At 27.3% G+C, this 11,809-nt stretch overlaps 1 protein-coding gene across 1 annotated transcript; it reads right to left on the reverse strand.

Moving 5' to 3' along the window:
* Window positions 1-10,827: 10,827 nt before the first annotated feature.
* On the reverse strand, window positions 10,828-11,783 carry LOC9313335. Its single transcript, XM_002877221.2, has one exon. The coding sequence runs from the start codon at window positions 11,568-11,570 to the stop codon at window positions 11,001-11,003; it is 570 nt and encodes a 189-aa protein (XP_002877267.1). The 5' UTR covers window positions 11,571-11,783; the 3' UTR covers window positions 10,828-11,000.
* Between the last annotated feature and the right edge of the window lie 26 nt (window positions 11,784-11,809).

Below are 11,809 nucleotides of genomic sequence, written 5' to 3' on the forward strand. Positions count from 1 at the left end.
AGATAATAAACAATGACTGTGGAAGTTCAATAAAATATAAGTTATTTAAAATTAATTTAGTTGGACAGTATTTATCACTATAATATAGTGTTTTTATTCGCTAAATAAAAAAAAATTGAAAAAAAAGTAATGAGCTAATAAGAATGAAAATTTGAATGCTTGATAAGAATGTTAGTATAGTTATACTTATGTTTTATTCTAAGAATTTTAACGCAAGCAGTTATTAGTGAAAACATCAAATTTGGGTAAAAATGGCCTATAGGAATGAATTTTCGATATTTGATGAGATGCTAATTATTATATATTTTGTTTTTTTTTTAATTCATGTAAAATTAGTTTGACATGAGGTAAAATTAACTTATGAGATTAAAACATAAAAAAAAATATATTTTAACAATGTTTGTTTCCAAAATAATTTGTGCAATTTTTTTTAGTATTAGTTATGGTTTTTTATTATTATTTATTTCTGATATTAACTAAGATAAATTTGAAATGATATACATATTATTTTGATATAAATTTTTAAGCACGTATCTATTATTATGAAGAGTGTGTAAAATGAAAATTTAGTTTAGTATGATGACATAGATAGTTGAAATGTATCGTAAAATTGAATGTGTAAGTTTGAAATTCACAAAAAATAAAAAAAAATTACTAAATAAAATATTTGAAAATTTTGTTGATTATTATTTAAAATTTACATTTATTTTATACACCCACCTATTTAGGCGGGCCTTATCTAGTATATATATATATATAAATTTACATGATTATTAATTTAGGATATTATGGGACCATCATTACAAAAAAGGGTCATTTTACATCATTTATTTTTAATATTTGTATTATTTATAAATGATGTAAACTACTTTTGCATCACTTAAAAAAGTGACTCCGAAAGTGGTGATGTAAATAATTCGCATCGATTTATTATTAACCGATGCTAATTTCTATAATATTTACATCGATTATTGTAATCGATTGCAACATGTATCATTTGTAAAACAATGATGCTAACATTTTCATCAATTAATTTAACTGATGTTAGTTTTTATATCACTCACTTAAACTGATGTAAAATTAGTGTCAATTTTTATAAGTGACTTTAATAATTGTATCATTTACAAGTACCAATATAACATATTACTATCACTTGTACGTAATTGATGTAAAATTAGTGTCTATTTTCAGAAGTGATTTTAATAATTGTATCATTTACAAGTACCGATTTAACAAATTACTATCACTTGTACATAATTGATGTTATATTAGTGTCAATCTTTAGAAGTGATTTAAACTATTATATCATTTACAATAACCGATTGAAAGTATTATCATCATTTGTATATTACTAATGTAAAATTAGTGTCAATTTTCATGTGATTATAATACTTCCTCTGTTTCACAAAGAGTGTCATTTTAGAGTTTTGCACACAGATTAAGAAAACATTAAATTTTTTGATTTTTCTAAACAAAAACATCATTAACTATATACCTAAACATAATCTGCCCAATAGTAAAACAATATGCAGAATACTAATAGTCATAAAACATAAAAAATTATTAAATTTTACATTGAAAACCTAAAACGACACTCTTTGTAAAACAAAAATAAAACCTTAAAACGACACTCTTTATGAAACGGAGGGAGTAATTATATCATTTAAGCTACCGATTTAATATTTTCTTATCACTTGTACTTAAGTGATTCTAATAATTGTTTCAGTTATAAAAACTTATGAGAATGTTATTTTTATTCACATATTTTTAATTGAATTTCAATTTTAAAAAGAGATATTTTGTTGATTTTTTTAGAAACTAAAACAAAACTAATTAAATAATAGAAACCATATCCAATACATAAATTAGAAAATAAATTACATCCATAGTGCAAATTCATAAAATTTAAATAAAGCAAAGTTGCTAAGAAATATTGCTAAACTAATGTTGATCATGATCACCAGAACTGTTTCCAGCGTTTGAATTTGTATTGGCATCAACATTTATTGTCTGAGAAAAGAAAAAAAAAACTGATTAGTTTATTAAGAACCAATAGAATTTGCTACAAAAGCCAAGCTAATGACACAGTGTCGAACATAGTCTCATTTGGCTTATACGATTTTTTTATTGTCTATGAAATTAATATATAAGAACCACTGACCTGATTAGCATTAGTCGGATTAACGGTGTTTGAGAAAGTTGGATTTGGTATGTTTGCAAAAGGCGCAGCAAAACTTGTAGCCCATGCTCTTGCCTACATATTAGTTATATATATCAAAGTATAATTATGCAATTTAACTTAGAAACTATCAATATATTAATACCTGATCAGCGGTTGAAGTACCAATTATTTGTTGGACGAAGGTAGTCAATCCGTTAACTTGATCTGATAATTGCTTCACTTGTGTTTTCAGCTCAACGACCATTTCAGAATTTTCTATCTCTGCGCTAGATGTAGTTGAGCGTTTCACTAGTTTTGAAGGTGTGGGTCCATGACCAACACAACGTACTCGTCCCAGACGCTCTGGACCAAACACTTGAGCAAATTCATCATCCAAGCTAGCTGTAACATTGTTTGTGCTGTGTGGATTTTGACTCATCAAAGTTCTAAGTGCTTCCTATAAAAAGCAAGAAAAATATAAATAAATATTCGTCTTAATATCTATTGACGGAAAATCACAACTTTCTTCAGTTTTAAGAATAATAAAAATTATAGGTGAGTTTATATAAAACTAACCGCGCGTGTTTTAGCCTCCTCACATACAAAGTTTCCATCAGATTTCATGCGAGTCTCAATGAAAAGTTCTGCTCGGCATGGATTTTTTTCGGTCTTGATTTTCTTCATAAGAGATAAATGCATAAATAGTATACGTTAATATCAGTATACTAAACTAATTTCAAAGTTGAGTCTAAATCAGCTCGATCAATATTAGAAGGTACTCTTGCATTTTCTGTGACACATATATCCTCTCCGTGTAGTACCCAAGTTGCGTAAGAGCTTAAAAAACCATAGCACATCAAGTCACCTTCAATATCTTCTCTTGACTTCAATTTTGTTACAGAACAACGATTACATGGACATTTCATCATTTGTGCATTTGATTTACCAAATGCAAAATCCAAGAAATTTTTCACTCCTAATATATACTCTTGAGATGAACGTGGTTTGTCAATCCATGATTTATCCATTTTCAAAACCTAAAAAAAGATTTTCACAATTTGAAAGATTTAAAAATTTACAAAATAGTATAAAGTTTCAACAATAAAGTAATACAGAGAACAATAGAGAATCATGTCACCTTACTTTTGGATCCGAGAGTATTTGATTTGTCAAATCAATCTTCAAATGTAATTTGCCTCACCAAATCTATAAAAACTATTTAAGCTTTTAGGTAAAGAGGAGAGAGGTCTATGGGAGAGCTAAGATTGATCAAAAGCTCATAAAAAAGAAGAAGAAGGAGGAACTGTGTAGACGACGTTCGGCTCTTCACGAGTGCCGTACGTTTGTTTTTAGGAATTAGGTTTCTTTTTTTTTTCTACAGCAAATATGTTTGTTTATTGTTTAGTGTCAAATGTATTAACTGATGCAAACTAAAAAACAACAATATCATTTTATTAAATTGATGTTGAAGACGAACATTGTTACATCGGTTTTAATAAGTGAAGCTAATTTGCATAATTATATTTATATTGTTAATATAATTTTTATTAGCATCAGTTTTTACTGATGTAAATTTTGCAACGCTTTTATAAGTAATGTCAACAAAAAATAATAAATACATCAATTTGGTAATCGATGTAAATTTATACTTTAATATCAATTTTGTAAAAGTGATACAAACTTCTGAAAACTGTATCAGTTTTATAGAATTGATGCCAAACTAGTTAATTACAACATCAATTATTACAATTGATGCAAAACCATATCTATTTGTTTCACTTATCAATAATTGATTTAAAATAGCATCATTTAGTTTTGTGATATAATTTATATGATGCAAAATGACCTTTTTTTTGTAGTGCATATATTTACATAGAGATTCTAAAAAAATTATTATCTTATTATCTTATCGAATTTTGTCAAATTTAACATTAGTCCGACTTGGAACCGGACAATTTTATTAATTTATAGTATTTATTAATTTATCGAGTTAATTTATGAAGGTTCTACTGCATGTAGACTAAAAAATATGATGAAGCATATTTTATATGCACATCATATTCTTTCTCGTTAAGATAAAAACTAAATAAAATTTCTCATTTAGCATAGACCAATTAAAAGGTAGAATGAAAAGTTAAATTTTTGTTTTCTAAAAGCGCAACTGATAAGAAGGTCGGTTAAGTGAATCCTAATCCTGGAGAAAGATTTACAAAACTCTAAAGTTTCGGATCGATGAAGTTATGAAAGTTCAAATAGTACACACCATGGTTGGATCAATGATGTGTTCGTAATTTCATATATTTTACTCTTGTTAAGCAAGCAATATATGGATTAACCGGGTGATATGCTCAGCGTGGTAAAAATGTGAGATAAAATGCATAACAAATATATGAATAATGAAAAATATATAAAAAAAAAATTTAAACAAAATTAAAACTAGGTCTCCAATATGTATAATGTTTTTAAAATTATTTAGTAGTTTTCAATTTTTTCCAATATTCAATTTTTAAAATTGAGTCTTTTTTATCAACTAATATTGAGTCTAAATTTATTTATAAATTATTAGAATTATAAAAATATTATTTAGCGTTTGGCGTAAAAATATACATAGATGAATATGTAAATGAGTTGTCTAGGAGGACTTCTATCCATTATGTTAGTAAAAATAATTAACCTTGCTATATATTGTTTCACTCTTGTGCGTTTCAAGTTAGTTGTCATCAAGGCGATTAGGTTTATTTAATTATGTTTTAGGTTGACCTCTTTTTTCAAAGGCGAACCTTATCTTTTTTAACACGAGGTGGGCGTCTTCTTTGTTTATTTGCAAGTTAACACATTCATTTTTCTCTTTAGGTAAACCGTAAAATTAAAATTGATAACCCTTTTCTTTTAATTATACTAGGTTATAAACCCCCGCTACGCGGGGGTTTACTTTTATTGATTGTTTTAATATATTTTTGGATTTATTAATCAATTAATTACAATAATATTTTATTTTTAAAATTCTTTTTAGCATAAATGTTGTTTTATTTATATTTTAGTATAATTTGTGTTGGTTAAATTTGTTTTAGTAAAGGAAAAGTTATAGGATAAAAGTTGGTATAAAACATATTAAAAAAATTATGTGTCAAATTTTACTCAAGTATATAAAAAAGCCTTCAAAATTTTAGTAATTAAAATGATCTAATATCCGAACATCAAACTTGAAACATTAAAAATTACCAATCAACATTTAAATGAAAAGAAACAAATGAATAAACTTACACATGTTACATCACATGTACATATTTTTTCACATACCTCTTGATTGATTATTCTATTCAAATTTTTATTTATTTATTTCAATTATAAAATTTATATTGTTCTTGCTTCAATTTATTGCCCTTTTTTCAATTTTATAAATAATTTATTTTAAATAACAAACGAATCAAACCAAACCAAATTAATCCAACCGAATTAAAATGAACAAAAATGAGTTTTATTAGAGACTCGATGTTTTATTAAATCGAAATAACTGAATCAAATTTAACTTGACATCAAAATAAAATGTCGACCCCAAATTGTGATTAAGAAGGGATATTGGCAAATTTGGTGAGACTAATAATGATATTGTTTTAAATATTCTAATAACAACATTTTTATGTCGTGGTCGTGGAGAAGGGGACTTATTGTAGTTCTGAACCCACGCTACTCGTGGGTCTATTTTTTAGAATTTTTAATAAATTTTTGTGTGATGGGCAATGTTTATTAAAATTTTTGAAATATATGTTTTTATATTTCTACTTATTGTTATTTTTAATAGTTTAAATTCTTTGAATTTTAAAATTACCATGACAAATAGTTCAATTAAAATATACAACTTTAAAAAACTCTAATAAAACTTATAGGTTTTTACAAAAATTATCAAAAGTATATCTTTTTTTGTTTAATAGCTCTCTCTTTAGTTTTAGATATTTTGGATGACTAGATTTTCTCAGGGAATAAATAAACTGTTTTATAGGGTTTAACTTCGACGAATTTCTCATTTTTGTATATACAAATTCACTATTGTTTTTTGTCTATATTCATTGCATTAGTTAGTATAGCTCTTCTAAATATAAGATCCTATACAAAAATATACTCATAAGCTTATCTATACTTTCTTTAAAACAACTCGTATTGTTTTCACATTCTTTTTATATGAATTTCCGTCTTTACAATTTTTTTCGTTAGGTATCACTCTCTCTATTATTTTGCAAGCAATCAATGTCTTTGTTACATTCTCGATTCTAATTAGCACATCTACCACTCACAAACTCAACCAGACTCTTTTAGAAGTGTAATATAAAAACTACTCTCACCAAAACAATAAAAACTACTTTCAGTTTCACATGAAAAACAATCTAATAAACAGAACCATAATATAATAAGTGGTGGTGTAGACCTCCAAGTAACATCTGGGATGGAGAAAAGTTAGATCCATTAGGTGTGGGTGTAATGCCGAATGAGCCACACACAAGAAAAGCAATCGTAACAATTGATGATGGTTATGAATTATGAGCGACAAAAGCATTTATCTGTCTCTCCCCCTTCCCACTAACACAACATCTCCGTCGCTCTTGAAAATTTATACAAACGTCATCATGCACATTACAATCATGAATCATCAAAATTCACAACTTTTGATCCGATTTTATATGTTGTGATCTTCATCACTTTTAAGAAGAATAAAAAAGGCGGATGCAATTGCCACAAAAAACACTGTTATGCACATTCTCTTCTCATCCAACCTACGAAAGAACTATTTCTCTGCTCTAATAAAATAAATGTCGTCTCTTTTCTTATTTACAACTTCTACTTAAAAGTTGTGCGTGGTTCTTTTGCCCAGGCAACACATGCATGGTTTTACAAACTTACCGCATGATATGGGCTAAATGAAAACCTCATCAAGGTAATTATAGGGAACTAAGAGGCGATGAAAATTTTAGGATTTATATTTTAACTCAACAACATCTATAGAAGAATAATAATTTTTTTTTCTATATACATACTTCACTATCAGCTTAGTTTTTATAAAACATTTCCTAAATTTTGTGAAAGATATAGCTAGAAAACAAATAGGGCGTCAAAGATTTAGGGATTAATATTTTCGACGAAATTTAAGTAAAAATAAATAAATAAACATTTTTAATATTTTTAATCACTATCTTCGTAAACTTTTAAGAAAAATTTCTTAAAAGATATTAATCGATTTTTTATATGAACTTTTAATTTGGAAAATATTGTATCACCATTTATTAAAAAATTAATTTTGGTAAAATATAACCAAAAATAATATTGTAAATACCTTACATATGTCTTATTTATATATTTTTTTGTTTCCTTTAGTTATTATTTTTGTATAGAAAATATCTGAATTTAAAATTGTTAACTAACGGAATGACAAAAATTGTTAATTGGCGAGATGACTACATGCGATTGGTCGTTCAACATCCTACGTGGACAGCCTCATGAGCTTATAGTTTCGACTTTTATATAGCATAGAAAAATAATATTGTAATCTATACTTTATATTTTTCTTATTTCTATATGTTGTTGTTTCAAAAATTCACATTTTTCTTTTTTTTCCATATATATTTTTTTTCATTTTAATTAATGTTTTAGTATAGAAAATATATGAATTTAAAAATTTTAATTAACATAATAGAAAAAATGTTAATTAGTGAGGTGGCTAATCGCGATTGAATGTTTAAAATCCTATGTGGAAGGCTTCAAGTATATAAAATGTTTACAAATATTATGTGTCATATTTTACTCAAGTATATAAAATGGATTTCAAAATTTTAGTAATTAAAATGATCTAATATTCGAACATCAAACTTAAAACATTAAAAATTACCAATCAATATTTAAATGAATAAAGTGTTACATGTATATATTGTATACCTTTTCTATTTTATTTTTTCACATACCTCTTGATTGATTATTCTATTCAAATTTTTTATTTATTTATCCCAATTATAAAATTTCTGTTTTTCTTGCTTCAATTTATTGTCATTCTTTCAATTTTATAAATAATTTATTTTGAATAACAAAGCGAATTAAACCAAACCAAATTAATCCTAACCGAATTAAAATGAACAAAAATGAGTTTGATTAGAGACTTGATGTTTTATTAAATTGAAATAACTGAATCAAATTTAACTCGACATCAAAATAAAATATCGACCCTTAATTGTAATTAAGAAGGGATATTGGAAAATTTGGTGAGACAAATAATAAGATTGTTTTAAATATTCTAATAACAAAAATTTTACAGTTTTTTTTTTGCATATGTTTTTTTTAAGTTTACATTTTTCTCGTTTCCATATATATTATTTTCTTTACTTTTTTCTAAGTATCTTAATTTTCTATTGATATTATTTTATATATTCTAATAACAAAATTTTACATTTTTTGTTTTCCCATATATTTTTTTAAAAAAGTTTACATTTTTCTTGTTTCTATATATATATATATATATATTCTTTTTTTATAAGTATCTTAATATAGAAAATTATTGGAATCCAAAATTGCTAATTACCTAGATGGCTAATCGTGAATAGTCTTTCAAAATTTTGTGGACAGTTTCTGAAGCTTATAGCTTCGACTTTTTTGTAGTATAGAAGCTAGTAGTTTCTACTTAAGCTATGAAATTTTTATAGCTTTTAGAACTTCAAATTTCTAAGATTATGGTCTCTAATAACTCCATATTTATGAAGATTATTACTATTTACAAATACATTTAAAAAATAACATCAAACTTTGATAGAGTTTTGAAAAATCTTAAATTGAATTACAATAAAATCTTCATAATATTTAAATCTATTCCTTCATACTTGTCCTCTTATTGATGATAAAAAAATACTCGAAAATAATACGGACAAATACAAAAAAAGAGTCACCTGCCATATTTAATTTAAGTGTCATCATAATCAGTTAGATTTGGCAAATAAACACGCCAAATTTTGGTTTCTGAAGAAACGGTTAAAAAGATAATTAGAGAACTCAAATTAATCAAACGATTATAATATATAGAACTCTATATATAATTACTTTTTTTTCTTTTTCTTTTAAGAATTACCCTTTTTGCTTCTCTTGTTCTTCTTCTTCAATATATAATTCTTTTCACTTTTTTTTTAATTTGATTTCTTTGCTTTCCACATGCGAACCATTTTTCATGCATATATTAACATAAAGAAATGAACAATATCCACACAAGAAAACAATTTGAAAGCTACATAAATTTTAGGATCGATAATACCTTGTAATTGCTTTAAAAGTCACAATTGAATGAACCTAGACTCGATTCAGTAGTGTAACCTGAAATGCAAATCAAACAGTCTAAAATCAGAAAATTAAACAATATTTGTTTATAGTTCATAGAGAAATAAATCAAAAAATATGTAGCACGAGAGTAAAATCGAAGCCGCATAATAGTAAATTCGTTTGAATCTGAAAACCAATTGTGTGGTCGAGGTTCAATATTTATAGTTTAATGTCTAGGGTGAACCCTCATAATTACCTTCTGTAATTTTACATTTTTTATTTAGAAAATTTCCAAAGAAATATATTCGCTGCATAATAATATTGAAATCTATACTTTACATTTTTCTTATTCCTATATTTTTTATTTCAAAAATTCACATTTTTCTTCTTTACCTGTTAGTACAAGATCAAACCGGCTAAAATCAGCAAAATTAAAAAATATTTGTTTATAGTTCATAGAGAAATAAATAAATAAAATATGTAGCACGAGAAAAAAAAATCAAAACCAACCGCATAATAGTAAATTCGTTTGAAACTGAATATTAATTGTGTGGTCGAGGTTCAATATTTATAGTTTAATGTCCAGGGCAAACCGTCATAATTACCTTCTGTAATTTTACATTTTTTAATTAGAAAATTTCCATATAAAAGTATATTTGCTGCATAATATTATTGAAGTCTATACTTTACATTGTTCTTATTTCTATATTTTGTTATTTCAAAATTTACATTTTTCTTCTTTCCATATATTGTTTTTTTTTTCTTTTTATTAATATTTAAGTATAGAAAATATAAGAATTTAAAAATGTTAATTAACATGCTATATAAAAATGTTAACCGACGAAGTGGCTATTCGCGATTGGTCGTTTAAAATCCCATGTGGACGGTCTAAGGAGCTTATAGCCTCGACTTTTATATAGTATAGATTATATTAACTAAATTCCGTAAAAGGGTAAATCGGAAAACCAATAACAGGGGAAATACGGTCACAAAAAGAGAAGAAAACCGGCAAAGTCACCGGAATCCGATGATATATTTAATCCTAGTACCTTCTTAGTCTAAGATTTACAAGTATTTGATGACTGGTTTGAATTAATGATAGAAAAAATCTTCTTCGAATATGACTTCACGATACTCGAGTCTCCGATTGCATAGCCCATAGCAAACTTGTGCACTTTTCATCCTCTGAATTGGATTGGTTGATTATGCACTCTTAGAGATTCTTGTTTAATGATTTCATTCTCTCTTTTTTTCCCCTTATATGCTTTGTAATGTTAAGACTATGAAAATACAAAAAAAAAAAATGTTGATTTGACATATGTAAGTTCATTACATGAAAGTGCATGGCATGCCAATTCGATTATTCTTCAATTGAGAACTATGAAAGTGTGAATTTGTTCTTCTTTATTCAACAATCGTAGTTATGTCTCTAAACTATATATACAAATTACATTTTTAATTCAACAAAAAATAGTCTTTAAACCAAAAAGGTTCAATGAATAATCATGCTCAAATTAGAAAATTATAATTTTCCCCAACATGTCTCAACGACTCAACCATAACACTCCTTACGCTGCACACTAACCCAACCACCGTTACGGACTCCGTTAGCATCCCACAACCTCACAACATTTCCGTTAATCACCGTTAAATCCACGTAACGGTACCAACCTTCATCTCCATTTCTCATCTTCACCACTCTCTCCCATCTCTCCCACCACTCTCCACTCGCACCTCCTCCATACTTAACGACCGTTGTCTCTCCGTCATCTTCTTCTCTCTCTCCGTCAATCATTTCCTCGTAGTACACGGTTAGCTTCCCCTTCGTTACTCCGTCATTACACAACAACAAACTCCAATCTTCCGTCTCCGTTACCTTAACACTAGGAGGTTTCGTCTCCACAACAAGAGCAGCCTTCGTGGCTTGTGGTTTTGGTGGCTCACGAGGAGATTCATCTATGAAACCGTCGTCCCTACCGCCGCCCCCGCTGGTGGTGGTAGCTCGGATACGCCAGAAACTAACGGCGGCCGTCACGACGGCAATCCATGTCCAAAGATTGTTAAAGACGAAGTTAACGTAGTCGAAAGCCAAAACCTCCAACGGAGAATCCAAAGTCGCCATTTCTGAAAATGTTTTTGTTATATTTTAAGGAAGAAGATTGAGTCAGTGGTTGGTTATATAGCGGATTAGTATGGGGAGAGATTGAATCTGAGCCGTTGGATTGATCTGAAGAGAGATAGATGGTGAGCCATTGGATCTTGCAAGTTGAACGGTGGATCTTTCATAGATGCTAAGGATCAAGACCGAAGATGCTTGTAGTGAAGAAAGATGCCAAGGCCCAAAATGGACCCAGGACTTTT

Source organism: Arabidopsis lyrata (assembly GCF_000004255.2).
Source record: "Arabidopsis lyrata subsp. lyrata unplaced genomic scaffold ARALYscaffold_5, whole genome shotgun sequence".
In the NCBI taxonomy this organism is placed as follows: Eukaryota; Viridiplantae; Streptophyta; class Magnoliopsida; order Brassicales; family Brassicaceae; genus Arabidopsis; species Arabidopsis lyrata.

Coding starts and splice junctions, on each gene's coding strand:
- LOC9313335 (XM_002877221.2), bottom strand. CDS start 11,570: ATGGCGACTTTGGATTCTCCGTTGGAGGTTTTGGCTTTCGACTACGTT.